Raw genomic sequence first — 22,268 nt, 5'->3', positions numbered from 1 at the left:
GGTGGGGAAATACTTGACGAGTTTGTCAAGGTATTCCGCGTCAAGCGGGCGGGCTTTATCCTGTGGGGAAAGTGGGGCCAAAAGGCCAAGAGGAGAAGCCAAGCTTTGGCTTTGTTGGCCAAGAGGCGCCATATTACTCAGTGCCGAATGGCCAAGCGGAGAAGACTGGGGGACACCTGACGGAGGCAATGTCTGAAACCTATCGTCTTCACTCCTTTGAGTACCGGGCTCCGGTTGCTTGGATGGATAGTCACGCTGTAGAGCGTGACCCTTCTGGACTTCCTCCAGATGGTACCTAAGGGTGGTATTCTGCTGCATTGCAGAGTCCACTTGAGCGCTTAGAGTACTGATTTTGGACACGTGAGTGTCGCACTTGCTCTTTTCAGTCTCAAACTTATCTGTCATGGCTTGCAGATAGGTGTCTTGAGTACGGAGCGAGAGATTAAGTGATGAGATTTCTTCCGCTTGTTTAGAAATCAAGATTTCCATCTTCATCACCCGAGTTCTCTCATCATTCATTTGGTCAGCGACTTCAATGAGTTCTGCTGATTTGTCATCCAACTTCGTCATTGTGTTCATCAACTGATCGTCTTTGGTCTGCAGAATTTTGAGTAGCGCCGTGTTACTCTGAGTAACGTTCAACAAAACTGCCTGCATGTTATCAAATTGCGCGCTCCTATTTGTAGATAACTCAACAGATTTATCTAATTTGGAGTGGACCACCTCGTATTTAGTTTTGGCTAAATCGAGTTGTTCCTGGAGACGACGATTTTGTTGAAGAGTTTGTGCTCGTTCATCGTCATAAGTATTTGCAATTACTTTCAATTGTTCAGATTTCAAACGCAGTTCCTCGACTAGCAGAATGTTTTCATTTCCTGCTTTTGTCAATAGTGGCTCAGTTCTCTCCACCTGTACCCTCATGCTAGCCATGACTGGCACGTGCTTTAGCTGTGCACGGTGGTATTGGACCGATGTCACATTTTTTTGGCGATACATCAGTGCAAAAGTGGGGAGAACCGTCACAAAGCCTGTGTTTGATTGTTGATTTTGGAGAGCGTTCGCAATTTCGGCTGTTTTTTCGCTAATGGCATAATTAGGGTTGGTATCGCTGCTGAGGTCAGAGATCAATCCTTTTATGGGTGGAGGTTCACTACTTAGCGGAGGAGTGGTGACCACCTCCTTTGGTAGCTTGCACATTATTAGAAAAATTTAGAGATTTTTCACTAAATTTATTCAAAGTTTGGATTTGGAATTAATTGGAAGCWGCAAAGACAAGTTTAATCTATTTATAGATGTTGACAAACTACCAGTACTGTACCAGTAATGTGGAAGTTGGACGTGAATGAATTTGCAAAAGCAAATTGAATYAATTAATCAATGCCAATGATTAATCCTACCTGTGTAGGCTATCTGGGTATTAAACTTTAATTAACATGAGATGTGGCTTCATCTAGGTTAATGTGAGAAGTTTAAAAGTGTCTCATTTGATTGGAAGAACATTVAATTATGTTCAACAATTTAACTTATTCAATTGAATGAGACGATAATCCATACAATCTCTGTTGATTGGATATCATAAGTGTAAACAGAGACCAAATGTTTGGAACATTCAAACACTGTGGCACTTCTCCGAAACCACATGGGATTCCCGCTGGGGCGGGGCTTCTGTCAATACTGGATTACTAAATGGGTTTTGAAAAACCGAAATTTTACTGATTGATCAATTTAATGATAAATCAAACCTGTATAGGCAATTTGTGAATTAAACTTKAATTAACCTGAGAAGTGCTTAATCTAGGTTAGTTTGGAAAAAGTTTGCAATGTCTTATTTAGAGAACTCAACAATTTGGATATTATTTAAAATATCTATTTCAGAATGTAAATGGCCAGATTTACACTTATTAGTTCAATTGGATAAGACATTGATATTCGTCTGGAAATCATAAGTAATGACTTGAGTGTGACCTGAATAATTCTTCATGAACGAATATACTGGCACACTTCAGCGGCCAATGATTTCACACGCTGAAATGAAACGGAACTACCCGCGTGCGGGACTTCCGTTCCGCGACGCGGAGGAATTTCAGCGTGGCACCAGGGGAAAAAATGCTATTTTTCCTTGTTAGCTTTAGCACCTCGTGCCAGCTAACCCTCCTTTGTGCCTRAAAATGTAGCAYGTAGGATTCCCTTGGCAAGGGAAAGGTTTTACTAATAACGTATTATGTTCAAACCCTTTTCGGCGTTTTTTGACGATGTTTTAACCGGAACACGCGGCAAACATGAAATGCACCGAGAGAGATAATATTATCGCTGGTCGAGCTATATCTCCTGAATTTCAATCGGCTGGCTCTTTGTCCTTGCTCGAGAAATTAATAATGACCTGGCCTACCCGCGTATGAGACGCGCCAGGCAGAAATAGCCCTGCGTTTGGCCAAACGCACTATTTCTCAGATTTCTATAATTTAGCTTTCTCAGCCTCATACAAGAAATGTATTCGCTTACGTTGTCCACTGACTATGTCAGAGAACAGCGCGGGGCGGGGAATCTCCGCGCACACACACTCAACAATGCTTGTCTATCACTCCAAAAATGTGTATAGTAAATTTGGTATATTATGGAATCTGCTTTTAAATTTTATACAGGCTGAATCAAAATGAAAGCCTCATTCTATCTTAGACTCCTCACAGGGGGCACAAATATGTTGTGTCTTTGACTATGCCAGATTGATTGTTATGACATGCTATTCTATAAAATAACTTATCCGCAATTAATATTACCTGATTGAACTAATCATGTAAATATTAATTAACTAGAGAGGGACACCACGAAAGAATATTTATAGAGCTGTTATCTTTCGAATAAACTCTTAAAGATTTTGTAATATTTTACTAAATAGCCGTCACATTAATCRTCATTTTATTCAGTCTCATCTGAAAGTTGTAAGTCCTTGATTATCTGCAAGAATCCTGGCTAACAAGTTGAATCAGCAATACAAAATTGGGTTTAATTATTTATTTACTAAATACCTAACTAATCACACAGAATCACACATATACAATTAGATCATAACTTGATCACAAATTACGTCATACAGAAAACGTCCCTAGCGGGCGGAATAGATATGACAGCTTGTTACACAAAGGGAAGGGGCGGGATTTTAGTGAAAGAGCGGGAGATTCGGAACAGGGCAAAAGCTGTGCTCTCGTAAATATAGTTTCTTATGCATTCTAAATTACCGCCCATTTGACAAGGAAAATGCAATACATATTTACTCTGAGCTGCGCTTCAGTAGGTTGGTGGTAGATGGAAGGCCGTATCGACAACCCGAGTCCTCTGTCCTTTGGAGAATGTCTCTGTTGGTCACGGGAGATGTTGTAGTAACGTTGTGGGTAGTAGACGGGATACTCGGACTGTCCTTCCTAACCTGCGTTTGTAGCAGCTGTTGCCAACTCAACGGCTAGGAGATATCACTTCTGTAGTGAACACGAGTTCAAAGTTCATACCATTCACAATCAAAGTCCATGCTGATGTTGGCCTAGTTCTGTAGTTATTGTCTGAACCATCTTGACATCGGATCGTCATCCAAAATGTACCCGGAACAGGAAGTTACATTTTTGTCACTGGCTTTATATAGTGGAGGTAGAGGGGTGTGTCTGAAAAGTCTATTACCCAGGTCTCTTCACAGGGGCGTGCCACTGGTTGAGCTGAGGAAAACTTATGAAAGCACAGATCTCTCATTTGGAAGCTAAATTTACATTTCATCTCTTCACAAATAATCTCATATTCAAACATTTGAATTAAACAACAATTCCATGTGAATCCGATACCTCTGACATTTATACTTTCCACAGTAGAGTTTGTCATTCTATCATTGATGAGAATGTGTCAGAGGGCAACCGAACTGACATAATATACCTTAAGTACCACCGCATATGTTCAGTTGGTTGGATTATCAGAATATAGTTCATTTCCCCCAACTTCTGATGTTACCCAGAATCTCTATGTTAACCCATGGGTTTCCTTATGTCACATCAGTTATAGTGGGGAGAGAGAAAAAGGGGGAAAGAGGTATTTATGACTGTCGTAAACCTACCCCCAACCCAACRTCATGACACTATCTACAGATGACAAGTTTATCTTCCAATCTTAATGGCCTACACTGTTATGCTTGATCACATACGCTATAGGCTACATGTTACGCTATCAATAGCAACTAACATCAATTCAGCCCCAGGACTCTGGTGTAGCATGAAAATGCCCCTAAACACTGATCTTAGGCCAGTTTTGCAGTTTCTCTCCTAATGGTGAAGGTTGGGATTTGGGGAGGCTAAGCTGATCATAGATGCATGAAGATAAACTTTTATAGAACACTTACTGGTAAACTCTATTATGGACCGCATTATATTCTTATTGCCACTAGAGGGAGACATGCCATTCTACAGTATGTCCTGCCTTAGACTCCTTCACTGATAGCTACACCCACATCCTGCCTCCTTGACAATCTGCCGGTGTGTGGGAGAGAGAGGATGATGTTTACACCCTGCCTTCTGATGGGACGCCACACAGCTTACACACACACAAGCATTAAACTGGTCTTCGTGAATGGACCATGAAGCTGCTACGACATTGTACGTTAGCACAGCAAGCAAACCATGCATTTCTACCAAAGTCCATCTCACATCTTCATACAGTAGGAATTGAATGACTCATCTAAACAAAAGATAATATAGTATTCCATGGGGTCAACTTTGATGACCTTGATATGCATTTTAATGTTATATAAGTAGGGCTCAGAGTTTTTCCGGTCAGGTCACACCAATGACTCTATATGCACTATTAATGGACAATGCCATCGATCACGTGACACCCTTGATTCTTATGTGAAGACTGAATAGCGCATGTGAAGGCAAGGAAGTCGGTTAAGATGGCGTCTCATGTGGAAGATTTATGTAGACGTAACATGTGAAGTTTGAGCTACTCCTGGATGTGATGTTGCAGGCTAGCTCAGTGCTGCCCCCTCTCATTGAGTATTTGAAATTGAAGGCCGACCTGGATCCGACAGGTCTAATTAGCTAATAAATTGTCCTTATAATTTCTTCTGTGTGCGATTTTAAAATAATTGGTTCAAGGACATACAGTGCATTCGGGAAAGTATTCAGACCCCTTGACTTTTTCCACATTTTGTTACGGWACAGCTTTATTCTAAAATGGATTCAATAAAAAATCCTCAGCAATCTACACACAATACCCCATAATGACAAAGCGAAAACAGATTTTTGACATTTTTGCAAATGTAATAAAAAATAAAAATAAGACACCTATTCAGACCCTTTGCTATGAGACTCGAAATCCTGTTTCCATTGATGAACCTTGAAATGTTTCTACAACTTGATTGGAGTCCACCTGTGGTAAATTTGATTGGACATGATTTGGAAAGGCACACACCTGTCTATACAAGGTCCCACGGTTGACAGTGCATGTCAGAGAAAAAAACAAGCCCCGAGGTCAAAGGAATTGTCTATAGAGCTCCGAGACAGGATTGTGTCGAGGCACAGATCTGAGGAAGGGTACCAAAAAATGTCTGCAGCATTGAAGGTCCCCAAGAACACAGTGGCCTCCATCATTCTTAAATGGAAGACGTTTGGAACCACCAAGACTCTTCCGTGGATGGATGGCGGTATTCGCGCAAAACTGAAAGAGCGATCCACCACATTTAACCATGGAAAGAGGTCTGGGAATATGTCTGAATATAAACAGTGTAGTTATTTCCTCCGCCAGGCAATCAAAGAAGTGAAATGCCGGTACAGGGACAAAGTGGAGTTGCAATTCAACGGCTCAGACACGAGACGTATGTGGCAGGGTCTACAGGAAATCACGGACTACAAAAATAAATCCAGCCACATCACTGACACCGACGTCACGCTTCCAGACAAACTAAACACCTTCTTTGCCCACTTTGAGGATAATACAGTGCCACCGTCGCAGCCCGCTAAAAAGGACTGTGCCCCCCCCTCTCCTTCTCTGTGTCTGACGTGAGTAAAACATTTAAACGTGTTAACCCTCGCAAGGCTGCTGGCCCAGACGGCATCCCTAGCCACGTTATCAAAGCATGCGCAGACCAGCTGGCTGGTGTGTTTACGGACATATTCAATCGCTCCCTATCCCAGTCTGCTGTTCCCACATGCTTCAAGATGGCCACCATTGTTCCTGTACCCAAGAAGGCAAAGACAACGTTACTAAATGAGTATCGCCCTGCAGCACTCACTTCTGTCATCATGAAGTGTTTTGAGAGACTAGTCAAGGATCATATCACCTCCACCTTACCGGCCACCCTAGACCCATTTCAGTTTGCATACCGCCCCAACAGGTCCACAGACGACGCAATCGCCATCACATTGCATACTGCCCCATCCCATCTGGACAAAAGGAATACCTATGTAAGAATGCTGTTCATTGACTACAGCTCAGCATTCAACACCATAGTAACCTCCAAGCTCATCATCAAGCTGGAGGCCCTGGTCTCAACCCCACCCTGTGAATTGGGTCCTGGACTTTCTGACGGGCCGCCCCCAGGTGGTGAAGGTAGGAAAAAACATCTTCACTTCGCTGACCCTCAACACTGGGGCCTCACAAGGGTGCGTGCTCAGCCCCCTCCTGTACTCCCTGTTCACCCACGACTGCGTGGCCATGCACGCCTCCAACTCAATCATAGAGTTTGCAGACGACACAACAGTAGTGGGCCTGATTACCAACAATGACGAGACAGCCTACAGGGAGGAGGTGAGGGCACTTGGAATGTGGTGTCAGGAAAACAACATCTCACTCAACGTCAACAACACAAAGGAGATGATCGTGGACTTCAGGAAACAGCAGAGGGAGCACCCCTCTATCCACATCGAAGCGACAGCAGTGGAGAAGGAGGAAAGTTTTAAGTTCCTTGGCGTACACATCACAGACAAACTGAAATGGTCCACTCACACAAACAGTGTGGTGAAGAAAGCGCAACAGCGCCTCTTCAAACTCAGGAGGTTGAAGAAATTTGGCTTGTCACCCAAAACCCTGACAAACTTTTACAGATGCACAATCGAGAGCATCCTGTCAGGCGGGCATGGCAACTGCACCACCCTCAACTGCAAGGCTTTCCAGAGGGTGGTGCGTTCTGCACAATGCATCACCGGGGGCAAACTACCTGCCCTCCATGACACCTACAGCACCCGATGTCACAGGAAGGCCAAAAAGATCATCAAGGACATCAACCACCTGAGCCACTGCCTGTTCACACCGCTATCATCCAGAAGGCGAGGTCAGTACAGGTGCATCAAACCTGGGACCGAGAGACTGAAAAACAGCTTCTATCTCAAGGCCACCAGACTGCTATAGAGAAATCACTATCTCAGAGAGGCTGCTGCCTACATTGAGACCCAATCACTGGCCACTTTAATAAATGGATCTTTAGTCACTTTATACAATGCACTCTAAATAATTCCACTTTAATAATGTTTACATATCTTACATAACTCACATCACATGTGTATATATAGTACTGTATTTTATATGATCTACTGCACCTTCGCCATCGCTCATCCATATACTTACACGTACATATTCTCATTCACCCCTTTAGATTTGTGTGTATTAGGTAGCTGTTGGGGAATTGTTAGATTACTTGTTAGATATTACTTTTAGATATTATTGTTAGATATTACTGCACTGTCGGAACTAGAAGCACAAGCATTTCGCTACACTTGCATTTCACATCTGATAACTATGTGTACGTGACAAATAAAATTTGTCGGGGGAGAAGGGCCTTGGACAGGGAGGTGATGGTCACTCTGACAGAGATCTAGAGTTCCTCTGTGGAGGTGGAAGAACCTTCTAGAAGGACAACCATCTCTGCAGCACTCCACCAATCAGGCCTTTATGGTAGAGTGGCCAGACGGAAGCCACTCCTCAGTGAAAGGCACATGACAACCCGCTTGGAGTTTGCCAAAAGGCACCTAAAGACTTTCAGACCATGAGAAACAAGATTCTCTTGTCTGATGAAACCAAGATTGAACTCTTTGGCCTGAATGCCAAGCACCAAATCTGGAGGAAACCTGGCACCATCCCTATGGTGAAGCATGGTGGTGGCACCATCATGCTGTGGGGATGTATTTCAGCTGCAGGGACTGGAAGACTAGTCAGGATCGAGGGAAAGATGAACGGAGCAAAGTACAGAGAGATCGTTGATGAAAACCTGCTCCAGAGCGCTCAGGATATCAGACTGGCGAAAAGGTTCACCTCAGGACAACGACCCTAAACACACAGCCAAGAAAATGCAGGAGTGGCTTCGGGACAAGTCTCTGAATGTCCTTGAGTGGCCCAGCCAGAGCCCGGACTTGAACATCTCTGGAGAGACCTGAAAATAGCTGTGCAGCAACACTTCCCATCCAACCTTACAGAGCTTGAGAGGATCTGCAGAGAAGAATGGTAGAAACTCCCCAAATACAGATGTGCCAAGCTTGTAGCGTCATACTCAAGAAGACTCAAGGCTGTAATCGCTGCCAAAGGTGGTTCAACAAAGTACTGAGTAACGGGTCTGAATACTTATGTAAATGTGATATTTCAGTTTTTTATGTTTAATACATTAGCAACAATTTCTTAAAACCTGTTTTTGCTTTGTCGTTATGGGGTATTGTGTGTAGATTGATGAGGGCAACATTTTGTTTAATACATTTTGGAATAAGGCTGTAACAAAATTTGAAATGTATATGGAGCAAACTGTTTTCTGCAAACAATGCCTGCAGTACCGCGGTCGGCCTTGAACTCTGTGGGTTCAATGAGAGGGGGCAGTTGTTTTCCCCTGGGTCACAGTCAGGAACACTCAGGGTCTTCTTTGTAGATTGGTTACCTGACAACGCCACGAAAACAATGCGCATGCTCCTTTGTGGCAGAAGTCCATGTGTTGTTGTGATTCTGGATGGCCAGATTGCTTGAAAGAATGACAAGAAAATTCCACATGGGGAATCGTGTGGCTCATTTCAGCTAGTTTAATCTTGTTCTTGATACCATGTCTTGTTTTGAGGTGTTTTGACTGATTACATGTCAATTCTAATATGGCAAAACATTTGCTAGCTAGCTAAACCAAAAACTGTAACGATCTATTTGAGAGATGACAAGTGCTCATACTGCAAATGATTCTATTCAGTTTGTGGTTATTCACAAAATGAAATGTTTAATTCATTGAAAACTTAATTGAAATGTAATTGAAAGCTATGGCATTCATTTAATCTCAAGGAACAGAATTGACCCAATGTGACATCCTTGCTTGTCTGCACTGACATTGCTACGTTGTATTAAAATATTGTTATACAAACAATTATTATAAAATGATTGTAATAAAACATTGATACATAAAACAATTCAAGCTACTCCAGAATACACCTTCTAAATACATTTGCCAAGCAAGCCCAATGTCCACCCATTCCATTCGTTAGATGTCATCGAAAATGAAGTAAAGAATGAGTGGTCACCCATATAGGCTATACAGCACTGTCAGTTCAAACGAGCCATTGTCCTAGTGGAATCCAGAATGTGATCGTAATTGGGAGTGGCAGCGCTCTATGCCTTCCGGTCTCAAAAATAACACCTTCCCTTTGTAATGCTGACAGTGGGCCTAAGGCTGATTACTCAATATCCTGTTCTGTTTGCTCACCCTGACATGAGAAAGTGAATGTCACTGTCGGTCTGTCGATGATTCATACTTGGTCACCTTTCACACACTTTTAGCCCCAAGGTCTAATTCACATTGCACGTGATTGTTTAATCATGTCAGTGACTCATAGATTGGAAATTTACACAGTCCAATTAGGCAATATAGTCAGAAATGTGGTTAATGTTAGTGACGCTCACTTCAATAAACTAGGCCTAGTCACATACGATTTGATGACATTGAATGTATGGCTTTTTCATATAGGCCATTCTCTGCTTATACAAGAAAAAACATTGTATTATGATAATCATTATTCCACAACCATATCCATTCTCCAGGTTATCCTCTTCAAAACCGTTCTAACCACCTTTCCTGATTTAAAACCGGTTTTATGGACAGAAATAAAATAATTGATTGCAGGAGACTTAACTTACAGTGCACATAGCACCCTCCATTCAAGGCCGGCCCTATCCTTATCCTCTTGATGCCGGAGAGAAACATATCTGAGTACTGTAAGAGTGACTAACAAAATCAATGTGCGCTCCCTGGAGGTCAGGGCCCCATCAGTAATTTGGCCTTGATTACTACAAGTTAGATAGCTGGCTAGACCAACTTAGCAATCTAAAAAATGTTGGCTAATTGAGTGACTGAAAAAATCGGCTAATTGAGTGACTGACATAACAGAAAAACTGCTGATGCACTACCACATTTTGAAATTGCACCTTCTGTATTCTAATATTCTAATTCCACTCGGTTTCCCAGAAAATAAAACATCTAAAATACTTGTTTATTTGGTCAGGGGCCACCTAGGGGCTGGGGGCCCTACGCGACCACTAATGTCAATAACGTTTAGGGCTGGCCCTGCTTCCATTACAAGGTTCATATGCTTCAAGCACACATTGTGTGTCTATTTGAAGGCCACTGTGACTGCTTTATAAACCCGAAAAAGAGAAAAGCTGCCACAGTGGAGAAAATAGTGTCAGTCACACTTGGAGACACGTCATAGGGTGGGGACGCCACCATAAACACACAATGTACTGATCCTGCGCTGATACTGGTTAAAGAAGTCTGACTGACTTCCACATAGTCTGGAGAAAAGAGATCCACCCACCATAAATGAAAAGAATCTACTGTCTATTTACAGTACAAGTGTCTTCCACAACAAACACTACAGTATCTGTAATATGTGGTCAATTGCTGTGACACGCCATTTTTCTGATAAGGCTAACAGAGTGGTCATGATGACATGGGGAAAGAGACAATTAGAATATTACATGATAGGGATCCACAATAATTAATGCTGACATGATATACAGTAGTCGTGTATGTCATTTACTTGATCAAATGATGCCTGAGGAGGTTAATTCTATATCATTACAATGCCTTTGGTGCAGAGGTTGCAAAATTCKTATGTGTCTTTTCTGTGGAATGGAGTTTTTCCTGATCTCCCGAGTGGCGCAGCCTGGTTCAAATCCAGGCTGTATCACAACTGGCTGTGATTGGGAGTCCCATAGGGCGGCGCACAATTGGCCCAGTGTCGTCCAGGTTTGGCTGGTGTAGGTTGTCATTGTAAATAAGAATTTGACCTTAACTGGCTTGGCAAGTTAAATAAAAAATAAACATTTGAACTGATCAATCAAAACTCTGGGTCCCATTCGTAGGCTATAACAGGTTCCAACTTTAACTCTTCTCACTGGCTCAAGCGGGCCAGTTGGCCAAAAATCTACTGGCCAGAACAGAATTTCTACTGGCCCAGATGATGTCGTTTTTAAATGCATTGGGTTCATGCAGGCTATATTTGGTTATGATGATATGTATTAAAAAGCTGTTTAATATAATTTAGCAATGTAAGTCATTACTCCATTCTTTAGAATTGCACTGTATTAATTGCATAAATGTTTATAATTTTGAGAAGATTAGGACACTGCCCTTTTAAGACAATTGCATTCCAAAAGAGATATTATAAACTGGGTGGTTCGAGGCCTTAATGCTGATTGGTATGACAAAACATTTGTTTTTACTCTTCTAATTATGTTGGTAACCAGTTTATAATAGCAATAAGTCACCTCCGGGGTTTGTGGTATATGGCCAATATACTGTACCCATCCATATATGGCCAATGGCTGTATCCATCCGCGCTGCGTCGTGCATAAGAACAGCCCTTAGCCGTGGTATAATGGAGATATACCACACCCCCTCGGGCCTTATTGCTTAATCAACCTGACTACAGTAGGCCTGCCAAGACAAATGCTACAGTGTGTTTTTGTAGATTTCTTTTTGCAGACTATGAACCGTAACCAGCCTATTGCTAGTTTTACTTTTGTAAATCCCTTTCCCTAAAATAAATAAGCTCAGCGACTAGATTGATGGGCGCTTCATTTTGCTCAGGACAGCTCGCATGTGAACGTAGAGATCAACTTCTGCACTGCTCGAGTGCTCGAAAGGTTGTGACTCGCTGGAGCGTAGTGGTGCTTGAATGAACGAAAGGCCAATCAATATTGCTTCCATGGTAGACTGCGACAGAGCAGCAAAATGTTGGACCTGGAAGGCAAAAATGTGCTGAGAAGTAGCTGGCCTGGTCCGTGCCGCTGCTTTGGAAGTGTTGTGACAGTTTGAAAAGTATTGAGACGAACGTTGTCTCACCACACATTTTACAGTGGCTCTGCTTTGGTGAAAGTCATAGCTTAGGGTTAGTCATAGCTCATACAATCATAGCGTATTGTATTTACAACACATATTGATACCACTAATATGAGCGGTATTATATATGGTTATATGCAGTATTTTGTCTGCAAACAATCCATTGAACTCAATCAATACATGAAAGGTTCGACTGTTTTCAGACATGAATTATATTAATTTCTTCTAAGGAGTACTATACAAAGCGTGCTTTCCCACCTTGTGGAACATGATAGATAATGCATGCTACATAATCCTCTACATAATGAAGAGTGCTCACCTGACATCAAGGAGAGGTGTGGCCATGCAGGAGCTGTATAAATGAAAGCATGTCTGGAATTTCATTCATAACATTGACAACCCCAGACAGGGTGCACCTCTGAGAACAAACCAACCATGCCTAGCTCAGTCGCACTGCGTTTTCTCTTCTCTTGGGTGGCCCTCCTCTCCAGCCTCCATCAGGGGGAGGGCCGGCCCCGCCTGGCCCAAGACAGTACACCCCGCCTGGGGCAGGAGGAGAGCCAGAGGGCCCTGCTCCTGGAGGCAGTGAAGACAGGCATCTTGAGCTCCGTGGGGATGGAGAAGGAGCCCAGGCCCAGGGAATTGGCTTCAGAGGAGGAGCTGAGGAGGATGCATCAGCTCTACAGGGAAACACTGAGGCATCTGACAGGGAACTCCAGTCAGGAGGGGGAATCCCGGCATTCCCTTAGGAGGACATCCACCCTGCTTCTCCCAGCCACAGGTGAGACCTTATTTAAAGACACATTTCTACTGTACTGGTTTTAACCACAAGGACCTGACTGTTGACATTCTAGATTTAGATCTGACTGCATGGAATTTTGCCTTTACGTATGGTGTATTTATAACCTATTGAAAAGGTCTGAGTTAGACGTCAAAGCCAATGGTTTGGGCTTTGTAAAAGGTGTGTACCTGTGTCCCAATAAACATTCTCCCACGGTGGTGTCTTCAACAAGAATAATGCGCTTTTATGAAGAAACAAACAAAAAGCCTTAAAAAACATTTTTGGGGTATAATGTTAATGTACCTGTCAGTGTTTTCTCAAACCATATCTCGTGAGAATGAGTGAGTCATATAATTTAGTCTTAGTGCTTCGTTTTTGTGTGCACTCCAACAAAAGCCTACCATTAACATTAGCATTTGGACTTAGCAAAGGCTTGATAGTAATTCCGAGAGCAGATATTAATTACAGTTGAAGTCGGAAGTTTACATACACTTAGGTTGGAGTCATTAAAACTTGTTTTTCAACCACTCCACAAATTTCTTGCTAACAAACTATAGTTTTGGCAAGTCGGTTAGGACATCTAGTTTGTGCATGACACAAGTAATTTTTCCAACAATTGTTTACAGACAGATTATTTCACTTATAATTCACTGTATCACAATTCCAGTGGGTCAGAAGTTTACATACACTATGTTGACTGTGCCTGTAAACAGCTATGAAAATTCCAGAAAATTATGTCATGGCTTTAGAAGCTTCTGATAGGCAATTTGACATCATTTGAGTCAATTGGAGGTGTACCTGTGGATGTATTTCAAGGCCTACCTTCAAAATCAGTGACTCTTTGCTTGGCATCATGRGAAAATCAAAAAAAATGTAGACCTCCACAAGTCTGGTTCATCCTTGGGAGCAATTTCCAAACACCTGAAGGTACTACGTTCATCTGTACAAACAATAGTACGCAAGTATATACACCATGGGACCACGCAGTCGTCATACCGCTCAGGAAGGAGACGTGTTCTGTCTCCTAGAGATGAACGTACTTCGGTGCGAAAAGTGCAAATCAATCCCAGAACAACAGCAAAAGACGTTGTGAAGATGCTGGAGGAAACAGGTTCATAAGTATCTATATCCACAGTAAAACAAGTCGTATATAGACATCACCTGAAAGACCGTTCAGCAAGGAAGAAGCCACTGCTCCAAACCGCCATACAAAATCCAGACTACGGTTTGCAACTGCACATGTGGACAAAGATCGTACTTTTTGGAGAAACGTCCTCTGGTCTGATGAAAGAAAAATAGAATTGTTTGGCCATTATGACCATCATTATGTTTGTAGGAAATGGGGGGAGGCTTGCAAGCCGAAAATCACCATCCCAGTCATGAAGCACGGGGGTGGCAGCATCATGTTGTGGGGGTGCTTTGCTGGTGCACTTCACAAAATAGATGGCATCATGAGGCTGGAAAATTATGTGGATATATTGAAGCAACATCTCAAGACATCAGTCAGGAAGTTAAACCTTGGGTCTTCCAAATGGACAATGACCCCAAGCATACTTCCAAAGGTGTGGCAAAATGGCTTAAGGACAACAAAGTCAAGGTATTGGAGTGGCCATCACAAAGCCCTGACCCCTGAAAATTGTGTGTGAGCAAGGCCTAAAAACCTGACTCAGTTACACCAGCTCTGTCAGGAGGAATGGGCCAAAATKCACCCAACTTATTGTGGGAAGCTTGTGGAAGGCTACCCGAAACATTTGAACCACGTTAAACAATTTAAAGGCAATGCTACCAAATACTAATTGAGTGTATGTAAACTTCTGACCCACTGGGAATGTGATGAAAGAAATAAAAGCTGAAATAATTCACTCTACTATTATTCTGACATTTCATATTCTTAAAACAAAGTAGTGATCCTAACTGACCTAAAACAGGGAATTTTTACTAAGATTAAATGTCAGGAATTGTGAAAAACTGAGTTTAAATGTATTTGGCTAAGGTGTATGTAAACTTCCGACTTCAACTGTACCTCTTCTCCAAGGTATATAATAATGAACTATTCTAATTTGTAAATCATTTTAATGTAATTTAGCAATTYTTTGAGGCGGTAAAGACAGATCCATTATAACTCTTAAAAGCACAGCCTATTGAAGTGATGACAGTAATTCCAAGAAGCTGAGCATTTGTCTAACAACCTTCTTTTCACCTCTTTCAGTGGAGCCTTTCAAAGTGCTTCGGACTGATGAGGAACACACATCAGATGTGCTTTGGTACAGAGCCGTCTTCCACAAGAACCCAAACATCAGGAAGGATCTCACTTTGGCCCGGGCTGAGCTGAAGCTCTACAGACAACTGTTGGATGGCTCGAAAGCTGCCGAGCCCACGATTAGTGAAGAGGTTCATGTTAAGATCTATGAGATGAAACCGCTGAACTCTTCTCTATTGATTCACACGGAGACCCTTGTTCAGACGCTCGCTACAAGAACTGGAGATTTAACTTTGGACATCAGAACTGTTGTTGATAAGTGGAGAGGGAGGTCGGACGGCTACTCTCTGGTTGTGGAAGTAGGACTGGTCGTCGAAGAGGGAACTGATCCCAAGAGGACCCCTCAGATGGTCCTGGAGGTAGACCTTGTAGAGCCTAGATCAGCAGGCAGAAGGAGACGGACTCGCTCCAACAAAGAAGACAACTGCGATGAAGATGGTCGCTGCTGCCGAAAGTCTGTCAACGTGTCCTTCAAGGAGATTGGCTGGTCAGACTGGGTCGTTGCCCCCGATGGTTACAACATGCACTTCTGTGACGGCTCCTGCCCCCACAACTACAAGCCAGCTAGCATGCACGCGCAGGTGAAGTCTCGTCTTCATCATATCAACAAGGGAGCAACACCTCGGCCCTGTTGTGTGCCGGCAGCCTATGAACCTATGGTCCTCATGCACTACGACAGTCGGGGAAAGTTGAAGCTCACACCCTTCAATGACTTGATTGTCAGCAAATGCCACTGTGCTTGAGTCCTTCGGGACAAGACCAGGCAAGGACAATAAAAGAGTTGGAACAAACTTTTTCCTTTTGGCGAGCCATTAGATACAATGTGCTAGTGGTACATTCTGAAATAGAAGGGTTACTGTTTTCAAAGGAAGTAAGAAAATAACAGTTGTCATGCTCAATTAGTGACATTCCTAGTGTCCTTTTCAATGGTTAAACAAACAAAAATACCCAACATCATCCATCATCCATGGATTCTGAGAGCAAAAATAGGTTCATTGTAAACAATTCAAGTTACTGTGGAGTGATGATTCCGATATTTGGAAGATTAAACTTATGTTAGTCTCATGTGGCCCGTAATGTCATATTCTTCCAAGACTATGTACAAAATTACATTATTTATTTAACAGGGTCTAAAACGTATTTGTATTGTTTGTAGTTTTCAATGTTACAATATTTAGTATGTTCCTTACATCACTGTACTTTAAATATATATTCAATTGAATTTAATACTATGTACAGTATTATTTCCAAACATTTTGGAAGTTTGTCCATAGAAAATATACTATTCTTTAACATTTCAATAATGGTAGTATGGATATTACTACTTTATGTTGGGTTGTTGTGCCTGAATGCATCTGTACACAAACTTTACAATAAATATTTTTACATACAAATTATGTTTTTACCCCATGTGTTTAATTCCTTAGCAACAGTAACAGAACTTGAAATTCTGACAAGATATGTGTTGTTGTGCTTCGGAATACCATCTAGTCAGATAATATTTCAAGGTTAGGGTGTGCCGTGAAATACATATATGATAGCCAATATCATGCAGCTGTAGCCTTGAAACCGTTCATACTGTGCACTCTTAGAAAAAAAGGTGCTACTTAGAACATAAAAGAACGAACAAAACATGCTGAAAAGCTGCTGTGTTGTTCAATGAACATGTAACCAGGTCAAAAATCCCGACCTATGGTTCACAATGCTTCCAAGTTGGGAAATAGAGCCTGCGAGAAGAGCCCTTTGGCTTCAGGCTATTCGATGTGGAAGAGTAGGAAATTGTGGGCAGCTGGTGTCCAAGAAGGTGCACGTAGCTAGTTATCTGTGTGGAAAACGTTTAATCACAGGTAAGGCATCTTGTTTAGTATAGTTCGTTCGTAACGCCACTCACTACTTGTAGCTGTATAGTCTGTTTGTTTGTGTTGTTGGTCTTGGCTAGCTTAATGTTCCGGTCGGTAGCTAGCTACAGTAGCACTCACTCACGTGGCTGCAAAAGGGCATGAGGGAAGCCCTACAACTGTACATTTTTCTAAGTAGTGAGAACGCTCGGGAGCAGGCAATGTTGAAAAGTAATCTTTAGACATGTCGTACTTCTCTTAAATGTCAGTTTGTAACTGAATAAAACAAGCAGACAAGAAAATTGTGTTTGAAAAGGTCAAGATTTTTCTGTGAGCCAATAGGGTAACCTAGGTAACCACAGGTTGTTTTCCCCACAGGTGGGGCGAGGCTGCGACATTCTATCTAATACCGACTGGGAGTATAGGAGAACCCTTTGAATAACCCTTTTTGGTTCCAGGTAGAACCCTTTTTGGTTCCATGTAGGACATTTTCCACAGATGGTTCTATGGGGACAGCCGAAGAACCATTTTGGAACCCTTTATTCTAAGAGTGTAGCCTTGACCAAGGAGTGAATGACCTACGGGACAAATGAGTAGTGTTTAATTTTGCATGACAGTAAGAATAGCACACTGCACACATGATGCAATGCATTGTAAACTCAGCCCCATGAACAGATATCATATCTTTAAACAATAAATAAAATGTATTTTAGTGTAACGTAATGATAAAGGAATATGAAAGGCAATACTGTATTTTGATAACCACAATTCAATATTATAGCGATAAGTTCGGATAAATAAATAAAAAACAAATAATGCTAAAGATACTGTGTAATAACTATTATCATCATATCTTACTTTTTATCTAAGACAAAGATAACAAAAAATAAACAGGTAGCAGGCAACCAAACCCGTTGGTTTTCTATCAAACAACTTCAAAACGAACAATTATTCACACAACAACCCAACATATAACAACCGTTTTGAGACATAACCCAACACTACTTTTGGGTGTGTACAGTAGAAGACCTATTTTGTAAATTGTGAGAAAGATTTTGATATGAAAGTCAGAGGATAGCCCATTTCAATATAAAATATATTTGTCAGTGTACGTACTGTATACACATACTAATATATATAGTATATATACGTATTTATATAAAATGTATATTATAACATTTCCAAATACAGTATATATTTACACAGAGTGTACATAACATTAGTAACACCTTTTCGAGTAACCCCATTTCTACACTGTTTAAAGGCACTTAAATCTTTTGTCTTGCCCATTCACCCTCTGAATGGTACACATACACAATCCATGTCTCAATTGTCTCGAGGCTTAAAATGTCACGACTTCCGCCGAAGTCGGTCCCTCTCCTTGTTCGGGCGGCGTTCGGCGGTCGACGTCACCGGCCTACTAGCCATCGCCAATCCACTTTTCATTTGTTTTGTATTTGTTTTACACACCTGGTTTCAATTCCCCAATGACATGTTCATTATTTAACCCTCTGTTTTCCCCATGGTTTTTGTGCGTGATTGTTCTATGTATGTTCGGTCCGTTATTGTGGGCTCGGTATTACGACATGTTATTGGAATATTTGAGTAAAGTTACTTGTGTTACTCATCTCTGCTGTCCTGCGCCAGACTCCTCTGCACCAGCTACACCCAGACCACTACATAAAAATCCTTCTTTAACCTGTCTCCTCCCCTTCACCTACACCAGCGGTTCCTGATATGGAAATAGGGTCACAGGAGAATTCCCAAAATCCCCCCCAAAATATACAAAATATTTCCAAAAATATATATATATGTATATACTGTATATTGTAATATCGTCTTTGTATCTCAAAATCATTGTTATGTGGTTAACCTTAAAAATATGAATGAAAATTATTCAAATATGAAAATATGAAAAATTCAAGATCATGGGAAAAGGCCGCACTTAACYGTTCCATATGAATCATTCTATGCCCTCTACGCCATGAAACCACACATTATTGCAGAGACTACCCTTCGCCAGCTCAGTGCTCTCGTCTGCGTTAAAACCAGATATCGATCCAGCTTGGATATGACAGCAGAGATGAGGCGCACACTGTCGACCACACCCTCTGATTTTGAAAATCTCCGACGCGACATGCCTCAAGCACCCCCATCTATTAGTGGTGGTGAGATAAGAGACATTATGTAAGTTCCAGTTGACTGCCCCACATTAAAAGTATGTGATGGTGAGTTGAGAAGACAATCATAAATACTGTTAGAATGTTTTTCAATTGACTGCCATAGCCCCAAATAAAAAAGTTAACATTGGCTGTTAATTACATAATTGTTTTCACAATAGTGTGGGCGCGAGAATTTTCAGATATCAAAATTGGGTTGTGGGCCAAAAAAGTTTGGGAACCCCTGACCTACACTGATTTGAAGTGGTTTTAACAGGTGACATCAATACGGGGATCATAGCTTTCAMCTGGATTCAACTGGTCAGTCAATATCATGGAAAGAGCAGGTGTTCCTAATGTTTTGTACACTCAGTGTATATTTGTGTATGTTCATTTAAATATTTTATATACTGATATAATTTCAAATTGTGTATTCTAAAGCGTTAATAAATTTCGGGAAGCCTACAGTGCTATGTACACAGGTTACTTGTCCATTGCTTGAGTAGATTGATGAGGGGTGTGACGTATCAAGTGTCCGGAAAGTTGAATATAAGTAAGTAATCAATCTCCAGACATACACAAATATTTACAAATGTAGCCGTCTTCATATAGTAAAAGTACAGAGAATGTACACTAGGTAACTCGCCAAGTTCTTTGTTCATACTTACAAGAAGTCCATCCTCTAATTCTCCACAGCCAAGACCTGATATTAACATCCTCAATCTTACGTTTTGAAAGGTCTTGTTACCACCCAATGTATACAATTTGCAGGGAGTCAAAAATCTGAATCAGTCTTCATCATTGTGCAAACTTGGGTGGGTGGCGTGTGATGTTGAGTGTGGTTATTCAGGAGGCAGTATTATAACGGGCTTCGGTATTAAGCTGTTTTTAAGAGTCTCTCTCTTTCAGATGTACTCACTGTGGCGTGATAAATCTGAAAGGTATCCCACCACAAGAGCATGCAACTAGGTCACAGGGATATTTGCTTCCTCTCTATGTGTCTCCTTAAAACCATAATGAAACACTACTACTACTCCCACAAAGTTCATTGTTGGAACCTTTCCATCGCACAGGGAGACTCATTGGTTCAACCATAATTAATGTTTGTTTGTCCATTTCTTGACTTTGAGCATCACTTCCTCTTTATATCATTTCATTTTATTTTATTTTTTTCAGCATTTGACCACACTGGACATGAACTGCATTCATCTACCTTAAGTTTGAGGTCCACATTCAATTCTATCACGGTTGAAACGTTGTTGTATTGCAAATTAAGACAATGTTTGGGAATCCTAAACATGCTTTTGGTGTCCCCCAGGAGTATCCTAGACCCGCTCTTGTTTAGTCTCTACATTAATGACGAGCCTGTTGCTTGCACTGGTGTTGAAAAACAGATGTACAGTGCAAGAAAAAGTCTGAACTCTTTGGAATTGCCTGGATTTCTGCATAAATTGGTCATACAATTTGATCTGATCTTCATCTAAGTCACAACAATAGACAAACAGTCTGCTTAAACTAATAACAAACAAACAATTATACGTTTTCATGTCTTTATTGAACACACCGTGTAAACATTAACAGTGTAGGGTGGGGAAAGTATGTGAACCCTTGGATTTTATAACTGGTTGACCCTCCTTTGGCAGCAATAATCTCAACCAAATGTTTTCTGTAGTTGCGGATCAGACCTGCACAATGGTCTGGTGAAATTTTGGACCATTCATCTTTACAAAACTGTTTCAGTTCAGCAATATTCTTAGGATGTCTGGTGTGAACTGCTCTCGAGGTCATGCCACAGCATCTCAATCGGGTTGAGGTCAGGACTCTGACTGGGCCACTCCAGAAGGTGTATTTTCGTCTGTTGAAGCCATTCCGTTGTTGATTTACTTCTGTGTTTTGGGTCGTTGTCCTGTTGCATCACCCAACTTCTGTTGAGCTTCAATTGGCAGACAGATAGCCTTACATTCTCCTGCAAAATGTCTTGATAAACTTGGGAATTCATTTTTCCATCGATGATAGCGAGCTGTCCAGGCCCTGAGGCAGCAAAGTAGCCCCTAACCATGATGCTCCCTCCACCATACTTTACAGTGGGGATGAGGTTTTGATGTTGGTGTGCTGTGCCTTTTTTTCTCCACACATAGTGTTGTGTGTTCTTTCCAAACAACTCAACTGTAGTTTCATCTGTCCACAGAATATTTTGCCAGTAGCGCTGTGGAACATCCAGATGCTCTTTTGCGTACTTCAGACATGCAGCAATGTTATTTTGGACAGCAGTGGCTTCTTCCGTGGTGTCCTCCCATGAACACCATTCTTTTAGTGTTTTACGTATCGTAGACTCGTTAACAGAGATGTGTCACGATCGTCTTGCGGAGAGAGAGTGGACCAAGGCGCAGCGTGTGCAAAATACATTCTCTTTATTTGAGWAGGGAAAAAACACGCAACGAACACTATAACAAACTGAAACAAAACAACAAACGATCGTGAAGCTACAGACGTAAGTGCACACACAAGCTACAAACGTACAACATAGACAATTWCCCACGAAAACCTGATGCCTATGGCTGCCTTAAATATGGCTCTCAATCAGAGACAATGAACCAYAGCTGCCTCTAATTGAGAACCAATCCAGGCAGCCATAGACATACAAATACCTAGACAAGACAGACCCATATAACATACAAAACCCCTAGACAATACAAAAACACAAACATTCCCCATGTCACACCCTGACAAGGTCTAGGAGAATATGGCGGCGCTGTGACGAACTTTAGGCCTTGGATGCCTATGGCTGCCTTAAATATGGCTCTCAATCAGAGACAATGAACCATAGCTGCCTCTAATTGAGAACCAATCCAGGCAGCCATAGACATACAAATACCTAGACAAGACCGACCCTATAACT

At 41.7% G+C, this 22,268-nt stretch overlaps 1 protein-coding gene across 1 annotated transcript in view; it reads left to right on the top strand.

The window, feature by feature from the left end:
• LOC111957291 (inhibin beta C chain-like) overlaps positions 1-16,563 on the top strand; it is a 30,353-nt gene extending 13,790 nt beyond the window's left edge. The window contains exons 3-4 of the mRNA XM_023978084.2: positions 12,737-13,112; positions 15,322-16,563. Of these exons, the coding sequence (XP_023833852.2) occupies positions 12,737-13,112; positions 15,322-16,115 (1,170 nt within the window). The 3' untranslated portion in view covers positions 16,116-16,563. The remainder of the gene's footprint in view (positions 1-12,736; positions 13,113-15,321) is intronic.
• The last annotated feature ends 5,705 nt before the right edge of the window (positions 16,564-22,268 follow it).

This window comes from Salvelinus sp. IW2-2015, linkage group LG32 (assembly GCF_002910315.2).
Source record: "Salvelinus sp. IW2-2015 linkage group LG32, ASM291031v2, whole genome shotgun sequence".
Classification (NCBI taxonomy): domain Eukaryota; kingdom Metazoa; phylum Chordata; class Actinopteri; order Salmoniformes; family Salmonidae; genus Salvelinus; species Salvelinus sp. IW2-2015.
This window is presented reverse-complemented; position numbering and strand designations above follow the sequence as displayed.